At 41.1% G+C, this 17,408-nt stretch overlaps 1 protein-coding gene across 6 annotated transcripts in view; it reads left to right on the top strand.

Annotated features, from left to right (window-relative positions):
- Positions 1 to 17,408, top strand: part of GRID1 (glutamate ionotropic receptor delta type subunit 1) — a 3,001,620-nt gene that overhangs the window by 1,944,789 nt on the left and 1,039,423 nt on the right. For all 6 annotated transcript variants that reach the window (XR_011268624.1, XR_011268625.1, XM_069610763.1 and 3 more), the window contains exon 6: positions 16,657 to 16,830. Coding sequence is in view for 4 of the 6 variants with exons in the window: in XM_069610763.1 (XP_069466864.1) it covers positions 16,657 to 16,830 (174 nt within the window). In the remaining 2 variants the exon portion in view is untranslated. The remainder of the gene's footprint in view (positions 1 to 16,656; positions 16,831 to 17,408) is intronic.

Below are 17,408 nucleotides of genomic sequence, written 5' to 3'. Positions count from 1 at the left end.
GCCTAGATGCCTCAGGGTTTTGTGTGCTGTAAATAAATGCCTAAAATAAATGAATAAAATAAATAACATAATATAACAATCCTGACTGGCTGGCTGTCCGGTATCCAGGCATGGTGCAATACTAACAATTGCTTACTTCATGCCAGTAAGACAGAGATCCTTCTCACTGGGACTCCTGGGCCCTCTCCCCCCCACACTCTGGTCCCCCTCACTCTGCCTCATCCCTTCACCCTCAGGTAAAGCAAAACACCTTGGTGTCATTTTCAACACCTCCCTCTGCTTCTCTCCCCACATCTTCGACCTAGCCAAGAAGGCCCACTTTCAGCTACACCTCCTCCGAGGCATTCTCCCCTTTCTAACCTTACCTTGGAAACTCAATGTCTCCAGATCTCTGGTTCTCTCCAGGCTGCACTATTGCAACAGCCTCTTCCTCAACCTTCCTAACTCCTCCCTTCACCCCTTCAACTAATCCAATATAGGACTGCAAGACTTATCATTGGCCTCAAGCCCAGGGACTGCATCTCTCCAGCCCTTAAATCTTTTCCACTGGCTCCCGGTTGTTCCAAGGATCAAATTCAATACCCATTGCATCATCCATTAGGATTTCTGGGGCCTGGGACAACGCTTTATCCAACTCTCTCTCCCCAAATACCTCCCTACTAGAGCCCTTCGCTCCTCTAGCTATAGCTCTTTGCAAATCAGACATTTATCCAATCAGAGAGTTGGGGGTACATCTATCAACTGCACAGGTGCCACTCTCTGGAATGGCCTCCCTGTCCCTCTCAGACTTGAGCTGGATCTCCTTTTTGTTCTCTTCTTGCTTCACCCTCTTGCTCCCCTACGAAATGCCCTTTCTGCCTGAGACTGGTGACCTGGTTCCTTCAGAGTCACTCAGGGCACCGGACCTGCCCCTGTCCCGTCTACCTCTGCACTTGTTTCCCTGGGGACCCACCATCCTGCACTTTCCCTCTCGGGTGCCCCGCCTACACTTGTGTGGTTGGCTTGCACCCCTTGGAGCTATTCTAGCCCCTTAACTTAACTTTCACTTAAAGAACCCCCATCCCTCTCTCGCACTCTCCTCTCTTTGGCCGTCCCACCCAGCTCCTGGACCCCCCGTGCACTTCTCGCTACTGCACTTGCACAATCTGAATGTCGTAGGGCCTCTTAGGATCACTACTTTCTCTTCTACTTGCCCCCCTCCTGCCTTGCTGCTCTTCAAAACACTTATGTAGAAGTGCATTACAATGAACAATAAAATTAATTAAAATAAACGTCTTTTGTTAAACCAGTCAAAATACATTTCTCATTCAGGTTGTCAAATGTTTGGGCAGCTGTTTACTTTTCATTTGAGTCAGGTAACCCTCAGGATAATCTCAAAGAATGGAAATTCTCAGATGAATATGCTTACTTTTCAATAAGATTTGACAAATGCAGGGTTGATTGGAATAATGAACTGAAGACACATATCACTAAAGCTTTGTAGTCAACATTGTTGCCCGCTATCTTGAAGGTTTGTATAGTTTTTGAGGACATATTAATTTAACAAAATAAATTAGCCTCTTCGGAAAAGCATATACTTAAACACTGAAGGGACTTGCTAAAACTGTGCAAAAATTCTTGGAGCATAGCTGCATGTATTTGTAGAATGCTTTAAGGTCACATTGGGAGCCCTTAATCACTCAAAGATTGGTTCGCAGTGGCTCCACTCAATTGGTTCTATAAATGGGAGTGTCAAATAAATAATTGTGCTCATTCTATCACTCACTCATTCCCTCACTCACTCGTGAGACTGTTACATCAAAGGTTTTTGAAGGCAAGGTCTGATCATGGGATTTTAACCTAAGCCAGGACAAGTCCTTATAATTTACGATGGTGTTAACTTGGACTTGTGGCTTTTGTTCATAGTGTTGTTAGACAATGGCTGAACAAGATCGAGATGTGCGGAAAGCGCTTGCATTATAAAACTGGATATCATATCATACCCTACAGGGAAGGGGTGTCATAAAGGGTATGCCAGATCTTGGAAAGCATGACATATTCGATGAGGTGCAGGTAAAAAACCCACTTTCTGTGCTTTCCTCTGAGAGCCTTGCTGAGTTCCCCCTTTCCCTCCTCTGAAGGCATCTTGGGATAATAATAATAATAACAATAATAATAATAATAATAATAATAATAATAATAATAATAATAATAATAATAATAATAATATATTTTATATAGCCTACACAGCCATAGGTCTCAGAGCGTTGAAATAACAGAAGATATTAATTGTCAGGGATGTCAGGGAAGGAGAGGCTGAGTGTGGGAGCAAGGCTGTTGATGAGCAGCAAGACTCAATGTATTTTTATTAACTAATTGTGGTGTAGTATGCGAGATATGAAGCCTTGCCCAAGAATGGAAGAACGAGTCATACAGGGGAAGCTAGGTTGTATATGTACTATAAGCAGATTTTCAAAATAAAAATAAATGGTTTATCACAAAGTCTAAAAGGAGTACAATTTGACAGTGTCTGCCAACACAATATTAGGACTGCAGGTCAGTAGCGCAGGATGGGGTGGGGCATAGGATAATTTATAATGTATAAGGTCATAACTTTGACAGCGATCATATAACATGGAATTGTATTCCAGCTCATCTGAATTCGGAGAACTATATGTTGAATTGCAGGGCATACTATTAAAGAATGACTGAATTAAATTACATTTAAAATGTGCTGTTTCAAGGACTCTCCTACCCTGTTATCTATGAATATGGGCAGACAGAGCACGAGTTAGAAGCCTCAGTCCAACTACAGATGCTCTGCACAATGTCATCTCCATCGCTTGTACCGCCTTAACACACTGCTTACTCCCAGTTTACTAGAGTCAACCCATTCCATCAGGGGTGTTGCTAGGTCTGGAAAAGATCCGGGGCTACGCTAATTTTGGGACTGTCAGGACTGGGGGCTAGCTAGCCTTTTTGGTTGTAACCCCTGAGCTTGTATCCAGGGCTACAACCAAAAGACCCAGTGCTATAGCCCCCCTCTGCCCCTCTCCCCTAGCAACACCTTTGCATTCCATGCCAACAGGAGGGTGATCAGGGAAAAGATACACCGGTGGTGTGTTTTACTTGGTTAAAAGTATAATGGCAGGACCAGCGACAGAGGCATCCCCGAAGTTTGGAACCGTCCTGGAATGTGTTGATATATATTGTCTGCAGGAATGTTGCTATCATACTGAGAGTACATCGTCTGTATGGGGGCAGGCTGTGTGATTGCAGATAAGTGTTGAAGTGTTGCTGAGGTTTTGACAGACCTTTTAATGGCCCAGAGGAAAATGCTGCAGGATTCAAAAGTAGTTGTCATTTTATTTTTCTTATTCATTATTACAGTTTGTGCATGCTGCAACAAGAGTGCATGTTCAACAGTACTATTATGTCCAGTGCACAACATTAAACATTGCTTTGGTGCTCACAGAAGAAACAAATCAATACTATCGCTCTCAGCATCACCATTTCCAAGAAGGAAGAGCATTATGAGAGACAAAAATGGAAAGTATTCTCAGTAAAAAGAACAATTAAAAAGAAAACGAAAAGTACTAACTTTCTAAACTGGTTCATTTTAAATGGTTACAATGTTCATTTCTAATTATCACTTCAGCCATGTCTTGTTCTAATAACAATGCAACACTTGTCTCATTGCACAGAGAACATTATCAAATCGTTGACAAAATATGTCGTATTGTACTCTCAAAATACCTACTATGAAAACACAATGGGACATATAGCACCAATTAAAGTTCCTGGCTGCTTTGCATAGGACCAAAGAGGTTTTTGGGAAAATAAAAATCACCATAAGAATTTGCATTGTGAATATTTATGTGATGACAATGTTGAATGGGTGAGCCTCTAAGTACATAATGCCTACCAGGCTTGGTTATCATTTCAGTTTTCACAACACTAACCCTAACTTTAACTATTTCAAACCAAGAACCATTTTTACTAATTTGGACAGCCTGTAAATGTGCATGTTAGGGTACAATAAATGTGCTATCTTGCAGTACGTTTGGGGGTGTTGGCCACCTAAAATGTTTATTAATATTATTAAAGGAGGTAAAGGGAAGTGTGACTCGGGAAAACAATGTGTGTGCATGCACAGACCCACATACAGATTATATGTATATTTGATTGGGTTTTCGGGTTATAATAATACATCATTTGGTTCTGTATACAGTCCTTTACACCATATTGCCCAAGCTTCCAATCGCTGTAATAATTGGTGCCACTATTATTTTCCATTCTGTATGAAGCCCATGTTGCCTGGCATCACCTTGTTCGCAAGACATGCATGTTGGTCTTAAAATCTCCTCCCAATCTATAATATGTTTTGCTGACACATTTGTCAGAAGATTGGCAGTGTATGTGGGTGATACATGTCTTTGACCTTTGCACAGTTTTGTATACATTTTGACAGACATATTTAAACCTAGTGCTTTGGTATCAGCAATCTACTGCAGTGAGTCTGAAAAATGCAGATGATTAGAACTCACATTTTGATCGCATGGAATATGAGCTGTCTTGGGGTTTAAAACAACATTATACTCAGTGCTGTCTCACTGCTTTAAGGAAACTATACTGCTTCTGTTGGCAGAAGTGACTGACAGAAACATATTGCCATTTATTTTATCGCTCTGATGCCTGGTGCAAAGGGTGATAATTTGAGTTTCATATCCTGAGGGCTATCCTAGGGAGCATCGATCATTTTAACATTTCTTTTATGGAATAAATGTGCTTCTATTTTTTCAATTTTCTGCCCAAACCAAGCGAATCTGAAATGTTCACCTTTAGATTTCTTCTGTAAGGAATGGTACTCACAATAGTGTGTGCCATTCCTGTGCTTTTAACTAGACAACTCATTTGATATTTATTGCAAGATTCATGAAAATAAGTTTAATTTTGGGCCATCTCTCGTTGTGCGTTGCATTTACTTGTATGTATGAACATCTTTTTTGCCAAATGTTTATTTTAAAATTAGAGGTTTCTACTTTCAAATTAAAGAAATGTTTTCATAATGAAAAATCAGCGATTGCGGCTAAGCTGGCCAAGGCAATTAGCCAATTATATTATGTGCAAACATGTAATATAATTTAGTTGAACCAAATGTTCGACAATCAGATCATTATGAAAGCATGAAAAAGTGTAGTGTGACTGATGCGCTGAATTCTTCCAAATATATTTTTTCCACTTTGCGTTTTCAGCTAACCGCGGAATACCCACAGATATCTCGTGCATCGAGCAAAACATAAATGGCGTTTTTTTATTCTGAAAAACCTCTCCAGTGCATTGTGGGACACATATATAGCTATAATTTTATGCGATGGGAGCAAACCCTTCTCAGTCACATATTTTAACAACTTCTGGGCGTAACAACCCCTGACCCCTCCTCGAAATTGAGTCAACACTACATGCCCAAGTTGTTTTGTACCTGGTTCAATTCCATCCAGCATGTTTTGCTGTGCGCTCTGCAGAAATGTTGACTTTTTCTCTAGGAAAATTAATTGGAGTATGCCAGAAAATTGCTTTTTTTGCTTTCTTAATAAACCTTTTCATTTTTCGGTGTATCTTTCCCAAAATGGTCCATGTCTAACTTTTTGTTTGCAGAATAGCAGCCATCTGTAGTAATTAACAATGTTTTCTTTACGAGCTTCATAGCACCTAAAGCATGCGACATGTTCATTACAATCCCTACTAGTTGTGTCTGTTTGTGTGTGTGTGTGTGTGTGTGTGTTAAAAATATGCAATGTCAATATGAAGCCTGGCAAGTGACTTATTACACGCATCAGTCTAGGCTGCAGATTGTGATGTGTATTAATCCAACATTTGGTAAAACTGGAGATTGATAGCACTATTCAGAGACATTATAATCCTAAAAAAAGTCTGTGGTTGGCACCTGCGTGCCCAGTTAACAGGTCTCTTTGGCTACAGATAGTAACTGTCAAACAAGCATTTACAATCTACTGCAAAGAGGGCCCAATGGAATGGTATGGGATATTTGGATTATACATGAGGGGTACGAAAAAGACCCATCACCCAGAAACCAAGGTGCCGATTCATGGAATTATTTGTGTGTAAAACAGGGATTAGCGTGCCATTCTGCCTGCAAATCCCTGTTTGATGAATGGGGATTTGTGGGTAGAATGGTGCTCAAATCCCTGTTTTACATGCCTATAATTCCATCAATCAGGTGCTGGTATCTGATTGATCGAGCATCACATACTATTGAATAATCGACACATACCACACTGGCTCTAGGGCCCACTCAACTTAATTTTGATTTTGGGCTAGATGTACTTTTCCTTTGCAAATGCTAGTCTCCTTATTTGTGTAAAAGTTATCTTCTTTGACTATTGTAAATCATCCCATGGCACATCTAAATAAAGAGCTACTTAAAATTGGCTGGCTACTACAATACTCTGTTACCAACTTTCACATTTGTAGTTTATTAATATTAAGCTCATTCAATTATTTCACATCTACCATTTCTCTTCTTGTGGTGTGAAATGGGCCACAAGTCATGTGTCATGACTTCCAGTGTTGCCATTGGCTGTGTTACCTCATCCTTAACCATAGAGTTTTGGTGCACTAACATTCCTCGCATTAGCGTATATGCAGAAGTTTTGCATGGTCACAGACAACTTCTGAAATCTAAACTCTTCTCTGATAAGTAATTTAAATGTTTAGGTAGCTGGCATTCCCCTGGTGGTATTATCATTTATGCCTTTTATTGGGCTTTGATTTATGAAAATGCACCATTGTGCCAAGGTAGTAAAGTTGTAATTAGTCTTTCCTGTGTTTCCTAATTGGAAATAGCCCTTTGTTCATAATGGCCCTGGCCGATGTACTGTGTTGATGTGTTCTGAGTGGTTTTGTGGCATAGGTATGTGGTGTTAGGCGGAGGAGATGCTGTCTGTATAATAGTGCTATCAGTGGGCCTCTGTTGGCATACAACTTAGTGTTGTTCTTGTGTTTTTGGTTGAATAGCCAGGTTTGCAGGTATTTTATGATGGGACTGTGGCTTTCCTGTATGTAAAGATGTTTGGGCATCACAATTTAGAGTTTGAGAGAAAGGAGCAAGTAGATCCTTCGTAGAGTTTCTGGTTGAAGCTTGGCACTCTTACTTGGACATGCATGGTAAGAGCCACAGGAAGGCCTGTTGGGGAGTGCAGTCTGAAGCCTAATAGAGCAAGCCATGCCATGTTTCTGTGCATGAAGTTCAGGTAAGAATTGATGTGTTGGATAGTAGAAAGAAGCAGCTCTTTATGGTGGATGGAATGTGTCATTCAAATATGAGGTTATTGTTCATCAAGATTCTGTGGTTTTGCACCATTATCATAGACACATGCCAATATCTCATAAAATCAGTTGAGGGGTTCAGTTCTTTGCTGAAAAAACATAAGCCAGGCTTTGTTTGAGTTAAGTTTATGTTGTATGTCATCATCCAGAATACAACATCCACCCAGCATATAATTTAGACTAGCGTGTTTGAGAAGATGTTGATTATGAGCTTGAAGATTATTTAAGTATCATCTGTGTTGTTCAGGCCTGTGAGGTCTGAATGATAGATATGTTACGGAGCAAGGTCATGTAGATAGTCTAGGGAGGATAGCTCAGGAGCAATGTGCTTGCATTGGAAGCAAGGCGACGCAGAATAACACAGGCTCGATCCCCGGGTCTGCACTTAGAAACCTCTGGTTATTAAGTGTGTTATAAATAACCAGTTGTAATTATATGTTCAAGAGAGGTGCAAAACTAGATCTTTAGTGTGCTTGACACATGTGTTTGTGGGGCCATGACCTCAAGGAAGTCATGTGCATTGTTCCACTCCTGTCTGTGAGGAATTAAGGTATATATCATAAATAATTTCCTTTTAATCTGATGTCCTGTAATAATTGTAGTAGGATCTCATGGCTGATAGCATCCAAAGAAGCAGAGATGTCCACTAGGATGAGTGACCTGGACACTTTTCAGACTGTGCTATTTTTTAGCGCACACCATATAGAGCGTAATGTGGATTCTGATCCTCTCATTGATCTGAATGAGTGTTGTGATTAATACAGAAGGTTGTTGTTTTTGAAATGTTGGTGTAGATGTTGGTAAATTGTTGGAGGTTGATAACTGCCTTGGTCATTGTGATCTGCTGTGGATTGTTTGAGTTGTGGCACGATGTAGACTGCTTTGACAGTGCAAGGGATGATGCCTTTTTCTATGTAAGCATTGAGGAGGGCATTGAATGTGGGTGGTAGTTTGACCTGCTTCTTTATTGATTTTTAGATATTTGGAGGGCACCAGTCCTCATGAGAGCCTGATGGATTGCAAGCACTGAATTGAGCAGCTAAAAAAGGCTGTCATTACTGGATTAGGCAGTCTTCTTGGTACTGTTTCCATTTCTCAGAATGGGGGCATTGGCGTTTTTTTGTCTATGATGTGTGAGAAACCTGAAGGAATTTTCACTGTTATTACCCTTGTACTCTCTATGCAGGTGGCCAGGGAAAGGCAATCACTGTTGAATCCTGACCCTGGCGGTGGACAAGCGAGGGAGGATCACCTGGATGGAAGGTCCTTGGGGACTGGAAGTGGGGTACCTTTAGGCAAGACATGGCATCCCCCTTATCCTCATGATAACCAATCTAACCTCCCTCTGACCTTTTTGGGTAATTATAAAAGTGTTCCATTTCATCCCCCCCTTTGAAATGCATAACAGTACTGAGATGAGGAAGAAGACACTAGGAGACACAATGATTACCTCTTTTATTTATTTGAGTACTGAGATAAAGAAGATGTCTGGAGGTCAGGCATGTCCCACTGGTTTGCTTAATTTTGGTCAGGCAGGCCAGGTAATGCAAAACCCTAATTCACACGTGCAGCCTGTTAGCCCAACACAGGTGTTCAAAAGGAGGAGCTGCTGGAACAGGAAGAAGAAGGAAAGTGGAAGTGGTGCGGGAGTGAGAGAAGCCAAGACGCCAGTACACTGAACGAGACCCTGGCAGTCACACTGGATGGTTAAAGCAGAATGGATCTCCCACAGAGGGGAAGGTGGGCAGCAGGCGCTGCCGGAGCGTGAAGGCGAAGCTACGCATAGCAGTCAGTGAGTGCTTACTGGAGTGTCCGGCTATCTTGCTTTCCCTCAGGAGTTGCCAAGATCGGGTACATTTCGGGAAACTTAAAATACCTGGGGCACTCAAAGAAGACCGCAAATACAGTAATTGTGAATGAAACAAGTGAAAATACTTCTATTGAATACCAAACTGAATGAAACAAGTGAAAGTAACTTATTGAACTGAATGACACGAGGCAAGTTACTTCTATTGAATACTTCATTGAATGAAACAAGCAAGGAGGCATTTATTTAAATAATGAATTGAAAGAAACCAGCAAAGGTATACTTTATTAAATGAAAGCCACAGTTATAAGTGAAAGTAACATCTTTGGCAAACTGATCTACTTACCTGAATGAAAGAGACTTTGAATAAAGTCATATCAAGAAACAATGTGTGATAAATTTGAGAGGTTATGGTTGAAGAAACTGCCTATTTACCAAAATATTGAACCTGGAAGTGCCTGGTTGCGTGACCTGTAATGGGTGGATCATGTGGTCTTAAACTGCACCAAGACAAAAGAACTCTTATTTGTGAAACAAAGGATGATGGAAAAGTAAACGCTGAGTTATTGGTTGTGTGACCTGTAATGTGTGAACCGTGTGGTCTAAAACTGTGCCTAGACAAGAGAACATACCCATGCCAACATGGAGCTTCACTCAGCTCAAAATAGGAAAACTACTGATGATGGATATCAGACATGGGGAAGGGACCCGGTTTTATAAAGAATTGTGAAAGTCCAGTTGAAGACAAAGATACAAGATATTTGTTTTGCTATTTACTTTAAGCTTGGGGAAGGGAACCCCAAGTATTGGTGCCTTGGAAATGTGATACCATGGAGCTGTATTGAACTTGGGGAAGGGCACTGCAATCATCACACAGATATACAAACTGTATCTTGTTTCATACAAAGGGAGATACATTGAATCCCATGGTGAACTTATTGACATTTTGGAATGGAAGCTAAAGAGTAGGCTAGGGCTAACAACCAGCTCAGAACTTTATATTTGGAACACTGTTTGGCCAGCATAAGATTTGCAAATTAGTCCTTACTCCATCCTGACCTTTTTTTCGTTAATAAAATACTATTGTTCAGCTTTGAATCTGTCGTCTGTGCCTCCTTCCATGATCAACCTCACAGATGTTGTGCATTCGTTTAATATCGTTGCTGAAGTATTCTGCAATGGATTTTCAGATCTCGTGGGAAATTGGCAGTGCCGCTTTACAAGCTTTAGTACTATTTGTGGAAAATTTTGAAAACTTCAATTTAGGCATGTTCACTGACTGTATCCTGTGTGCAAAATAAACATTTTCCGTCTGACCATTTCTACTCTGCATATCTGATTCAGTCAGTGGTAAGCCTGTGTGTCAATAGGCAACTTTCTATCCATATTCTGTTACCTTCTGTTTTTAGTTTTTGACGTGATTATAGTTGGTGGTAAACCATGTGGTGTCTTGTTTCCTTTGTGAACATTTGACAGACTTATTTGGTGCCATGGTATCAATGGTGTCAGATATTCAGGCACAAAGGTCATTGAGTAATTTGTCTGATGTTCTCAATGGGTTTCTGCTCAGCTGGTGGGTTTTGGTGCCATGGGGTTTTTCAAGAAGCTTTTCTAGCTATATTCACCTTCCATGGCCTGCTTAAAGTTGGGGTGCTTTAATCAGCTTGGTAGTTGTGGAGCCAACAAATTAATAACAGCTTCTGCCAGGTTATCTAGGAAGGATGAGTTATAATGTATCTAGTGGAACAAAGTAAAATAAGTGATTTGCAGACTTGGATCTCACCTTTGCTCTAATCATGCTATCTTTTATAGCTGGGCAATGATGTCACCTTGTTGTCAGTTAGCCTAGGAAGCTTGTGGAAGTTCTGAAAGGTACATGTTATGAGGATTGCTGGGGTAAAGGGTTGTTTGCTTACCTTAGGTAGTTTGGCCTTGATGATAAGTGGGCCCCTGTGTAAGGATGGGTGCCAGTGATTGAAGTGGCAGTAGAATTTTGGGTAAGGATTACCATGGGGATTAGGGGAACAATCACAATGGGGTAACAATAGATTAGTGAGCAACAGTTAATTATGACCCCAATGGGCAATATCAAAGTGGGGCAACAATTGATAAGGGGTTTCCAAGAGAAATAACGCAGTATGACAAAAATAGCAACATGGTAATAATCAAGGAGGGACACCAGGTAGCTGTATAATAGAGGAGGATCAATTGATAAGGGATAGTCCTTTAAAGATAAATTACAACATTGAGTGATCATCGGATTAATTTGAGACACCAGGAAGCAAGAAACAGTGGGACAACAATTAATATGGGCACATGCAGCAATAATGCATCATGTTAATTAAGCAATAAGCTCCAAGCAGGGGTGGGCATTACCAATTCAGGTAATGCCCCTGGGCCCATAGTTACAGGCCCAAGCGAAGTGGGGGCCTTAGCACAGCCCCAGGACATTACCTCAAGCAGCAATGCCCCCCCGGCGATGGGATTATTGCTATTTGTACTCCGGCCTGTGTGACCGGGATAGTAATAGCATATTTATTTTTTCAGTTGGGAGAAACCCTGGTGGTTCAAAGCCAAAATAAAAGATGGCCGCCATATAGCGGGAAATGACAGCCTGTCTCCATTTCCATAGCGCCCATTAAAAAGATAGAAAAAAAGTAAACAAAGAAAATGGCCACCATGGAAAGGAGAGAAGGGACTAAACGTAGTTCTTTCCCCCTTTTGATGGCGACAAGTCACAGAAGGAAGGAGACTGTGACTGGAGCCTTATCGGCAGATAATGATCCAGTGAGGGACAATCTGGTTGTCCCTCTCCGGATACTAATATTTACTATGGAGACCAAGGAATAATGTAACAGTGGGCATCAACTAACATTGGCACCAAGGAGCACTATCACATGGGGCAACAATTAGTGGGAGCATCAGAGTTTATTATAACAGTGGATTAAGGAGTTGATATGACATACCCAGGCGTCATAAAAGGGTAATACAACAACTATAGGGTAATATGCAACAAGCGAGTAGGAACAATTATTGCAATTATTATGCACACCATTGAGCAATATCACAACAGTTAAACAATCAATAAGGGTACCAGATAGCAAGACTACTGAAGGGAACGATAAAAGTATGGTATCTGCAAAAGGCAGATTTATACTGAAGCAATAGGGCCTGAATTGGGGGGTGGATTACTGTTTCAGGCAATGCCACCAGGCGAAGCAGTAATGACCCCCAGTGAGGGGTTTATTGCTATCAGCACTCCAGAAAAGGAGACCAGGTTACTAATAGCATATTTTTTAAGCTGCAGCACGCTCTGGAGTTACGGAACCGAAAAAAAAAGATGGCCTCCAAGGAACGGGAAACGACATTGTGCCCATGAAAAAGATTGGGGGAAAAAAGTAAACAAAGATAATAGTCACCATGGAAAGGATGAGAAGGGACTACACATAGTACCTTCTCTCCTTTCAATGGTGGCAAGTTGCAAAAGGAACCCGAGGGACACAGCCATGGCCGGAGCCATGTTGCGCAGGTAAGGACCTGGCGAGGGCCAATCAGGTCATTTTAAACAATCTGATTTTCCCTCCCTCAGTACTAATGTGTCTTAAACAATGAGACCAGATCATCACCTGCTTTGAAATACCTGTATTGGCTCTCAGTTAATTTATGAGATCACCTTCAAATCCATTAACTTTATCCATCATACTCTTGAAGGTGTTGGCCCTTGATACAGCAATTGTGAAATGTCTGACTATACCGCTTCCAAAAAACTGAGATAATCCAATGCCAGTTCCCCAAGAGTCTACTTAAAAAATATGTTTTTTTGGCAGAACTCTGGGATTTACTGGGGCTTACTTGGGGGAACCTCCTTCATCCTCATCTAAGGAATGATGAGAACCATCACCACTTCAGAAAGGACCTTAATATTCTCCTTTAAAAGGAATTTGTATCTTTTGGGGATTGTCCTATCAGCTGCTACTGTCTTGCATTCACCTTTATTAGGCAGGCCTTGTATGAAGGGGCACCATGGGACTCCTACTGATTAGTCCCCTTGTCCTGATATGCTCTTACCACCCTGGGCCATGCTCTTGCTCTCCACTGTGCCCTCTCATCCTGGCGTTGGAGGGAGCTTCATCTTAGAAATGGTTGTCTTTGTCTATGCTACCTAGATGCGTGCTGTATGCCTTGGCTTGATACTACATTGCATGTCCCACGTTAGGGCATCTGCATTCTCCTTTTCCTTCCACTTGTATTTATTTATGCTGCCCAGCTTTGTCCAGTTCATGTCCTTGGACAATGTATAGGCCTTACTTTCTGAAGCATTGCATGACCTGTGTTTTGTGTTAATCCATGCACTGTCCTGCACCTAGGCACACCCCTCCTTTTCTCATGCAATTACATGATCTAAATGTTAAAAGGCTGTGGTTAACTCTTCTTCCTATCTCTCTCCCTATTTTGGCACTATACAGTGACTATGTTCACCATTTGAGTCCTTATACATCAAATATAAATAAATAAGTACACACATTAAATCATAGTGGGGCAATCATTTATAAGGGACTTGTGTTGAATATTAAAATGGATCGACAAATGCACATGGTGTTCTAGGGAGCAATGTCACAGTGAAGAAACAATTAATTATGGGTTAACAGGGAGCAATATCACAGAAATATTGCAGTGGATGAGAATTAATATGTTCACCGGAAGCGTCTCACAGTGGGCAACACTTGCAAGTGAATTTAATTTCAGACATGCATGTGCAGAAGCATGATTGAAACACTGCATGATCTTTTGTGGTTCAAACATGTGCCTTTCTTATTGAGTTGGCATGCTTGCCACAAGTATACAGAGGTACTTATTTGTATAGATCCCAGTGAATTCACTCCTCAGTGACATCGTTTCTAATGCAAATTACATGGGATGGATCTTGAGCTTTTTAAAATGGATTGGCGGGTTGTTGGTTGAGGCAAGTTTTTGTGTTTCAACTTGGAAACCTCGCCCACCACCGAAAGCTGTTTCAAAGTGCTTGGTTAATAGAGTGGGAAGAATATTTAAAATAAATCCTTGGTTCTTTGTGAAGTGTCGAGCAGGTGGAACAGCTTGTCTGATCTTAAAAGGGTCAGATGCAAAAGGTTGGATGCTGGTCTGTTTTTCAGTTCCTTAGACTTCCTTCTAGCAATTCTGTTTTTGTCACTTTGTTTAATGGGAACAGCTGAGTTTTGGTTTGTGTTACTTAGTTGAGTTGCTGATCTCTCTTGTCAAAGATTGATGACCAGCTCGCTGAGAGTCTGTCCACTTTCTCTTCTTCCCACATGGCTTGCTTTCTGTTGGACTCATGGTTTGCAGTTGTTTGCACTGTGCTTTTGGCCATTAATTTTCAATCTGCCCAGGCAAATAGTCACATATTCACAACGTCATTGTAGAACAAATCAGTGTTCTTAAAAAGAAGAATAAACCATATTAGGAAAGGTGTAAAGCATGTTTGCAAGTATTATCTGGAAATGCCTGTTCCAACCTAAGACCCGATCAACAAAAATGAGTCATTTTCTGCTTGCAATTTGATCAAAATGTCAAGTGACCTGAAATATAAGCTTGCCAATAGGAACTATTTAAGTTATGCCTCAGAGTTCGTCCTTGTAAACCAGCAAGACTGCATTTACCACCTATCTACAGGCTCAGAATGGCCTATAGTGCAATAGGCCCATGGCCAAACCAAAAATGCAAAATGCTGGTGTGGCCAGTTTTTTGGGTAAAAGTTGGCCACTTTTTTGGCCAATGTGGTCCAGTTTGATGAGTTACTTCACTATGCAGCTAGCCATTTTGACCATTGTTGCTGAACAAATATTCTTTAAAATGCACAATTTGCAAAACATTTATCGGAAAACTCCCCCTTGGGTGCTATTCAAACAGTGTCACAAAAGAAATAAATAGACATTTTTTATTTATTTTATTTATTTTTTAAATGTATAAAGCGCACAGCAGCCCTCAGGCATCGTGGCACAGTTACAAGAATACTTTCTTAATTACATTTACCGAATACTCTCTTAGTTACATTTCAAGAATACTTTCGGAGTTACATTTCAAGAATACTTTCCGAGTTACGTTCCTAGTTACATTTCAAGAATACTCACCGAGTTACTTTTCAGGAATACTTTCTTAGGTATTTAGTTACATTACAGGAATATTTTTAGTTTCGTTATATTTTTAGTTACATGGATACATTGAGAAGTGTTTAGCTTACTATATGAAATGAGGAAGCCATCCCTAGAGGGCGGAAACTTCATCACCTATGGTTGCAATTATGGGTTAGAGAGGTTCCACAATGGAAAACGTGCATGGTGCCCAACCAGTTGGCTGGGAGGCAAGACACCCAGATGCCTCGGTCAGACAAAGCTACAGCATCATGGAAGTCAGGGGAGGGTGTAGGGAATATGCGTCTCAACTACCAGAAGGGCAACCAAAGCCTGGGAGACGACAAGGGGTGAGTGAGTACAAAGCACTACAGTGATGTCTGATAAAGGCAATGTTGGTCCGAGCGCAGTTGTTGGTTTGGATGGCAACGATTCTGATTTACAAAAGCATGAGTGAGCATAGCGAAAATCACCATACATCCTCCTACCTGAATACACGGTCGTAGAAGGGAAGTACATGTGGACCAGATGAGCGGTTAATACTGACAGGGTGAGGATGATGAGTGGTAAGAGGGCAGTGGTTAAGGGGTAAACAATAACAAATAACACAGAGGTGGTCACAATTAGGGAGGTGCAAGTTCCGGAGCAGGATGAAAACTTAGATGGTTAGACAGAGTGGCTGGCCGACGGCACGTATGGCCCCTGCTTCGCCTATCGGTCTAGACACTTGGCTGATAGCGGAGTAGATAGCCAATGGGAGTGCCCAGATTCAAATGAACAGGAAATGGTGGTCTGTTCAGAGCGTCGCTGTGAGCGAGTCAGCAATTGGACACGTTGCCTGGATACCATGTACACAACGGTATCGGAACAAAGCAGGGGTGAGGCAGGCACTAGTGGAGGTGCAGATCATTCAAAACTGAGTAGATGGTACTGCTCTTAGAGAGGATGACCCACAAATATATTTTCAAATTATTCCGCCGTTCAAGCGTGGCTTCTGCAGATCTCACAGTGTCCTCATTGGCTGCAACTGTGGCCAATTTCCTATTGGTTCCCGAGACAAATGTATGGCCCGGTCTGACCCTGCCTATCTACCCAATCATGCTTTAGCACATACCTGGCGTTAGCGATAGATATGAATACCTATATCCCTTGTTTAAACACCAGCTCCAATATATGTCTGGGAAGCATCCTTCAAAATTGTGTGTCTCCCAGCACAGGGACTAAGGGGATGTTGCTTCAGTCAGTGTTGTCTGGTATATGTTCATGATTTATTATTGTTTTCCTATGAAGGTTCCTCAGGAATCCTTTTCATTACCAAGTTAGCTCAATTAATCTATTACATTATGCAGATTTGGAAACCAGGTCATGATAGTTTACTCTCTTCTCCCATAGGAAATCAGTGATGCAGAAATAGTGGAACTGGTGCACAGCGCTCTTGGGAGGATGACAGTTATCCGACAGATTTTTCCATCAACGAAAGACAACAACTTGAAATGCATGCGGAATAACCATCGCATTTCATCACTCTTGTGTGATCCGCAGGAAGGATATATGCAAATGCTGCAGGTTAGTGGAATATTTTTTATTTTGCTTTCACAGATGTTTACTAATCACCAGGACATGAAAGAGACAAACAATGGCCTGAAACCTCATTGCTATTATGGGAGGAGAGGAGGAGATATGCTCTGCAAATTGTTGACTTGATATTGATATCCACACAGGACTAAATCATGTGGTACGATAAAAATGTGCTTTGATTCTTTGCGCTGAACTTTCATTATCTTGCAAAACCTGAACCCTTTATTGACTTGACAATAGAAAGAAACCCAAGATTTACTGTAATGCCTGCATGTTCTTGTTTTCTTAAAGATAAAATATAGTACATAAGAAATTGCTCTGAAAATAAATATTTGCTTTTCCAGTTTCCATTTGTTTAGGGGGGGGCTAGTTTGAAAATGAAATGGACATGCAGGCTATTTTCTTACAACAATATCTAGATATATGATGCATCTCAAGTGTTCCGTCCAGTTACTGCACTTTTCCGTCCTGAGATATAGGTATTTGTGTCGAATCTTACAGTACTCCAAGCGATAAGATATTCTTCAGTCCAAAAATATATTTTAAGTTCACAATCAATTTAAAGT

Source organism: Ambystoma mexicanum, chromosome 8 (assembly GCF_040938575.1).
Source record: "Ambystoma mexicanum isolate Mex_15411 chromosome 8, UKY_AmexF1_1, whole genome shotgun sequence".
Classification (NCBI taxonomy): Eukaryota; Metazoa; Chordata; class Amphibia; order Caudata; family Ambystomatidae; genus Ambystoma; species Ambystoma mexicanum.
The sequence above is the reverse complement of the archived record's forward strand: the minus strand, read 5'-3'. Positions and strand labels throughout refer to the sequence as shown.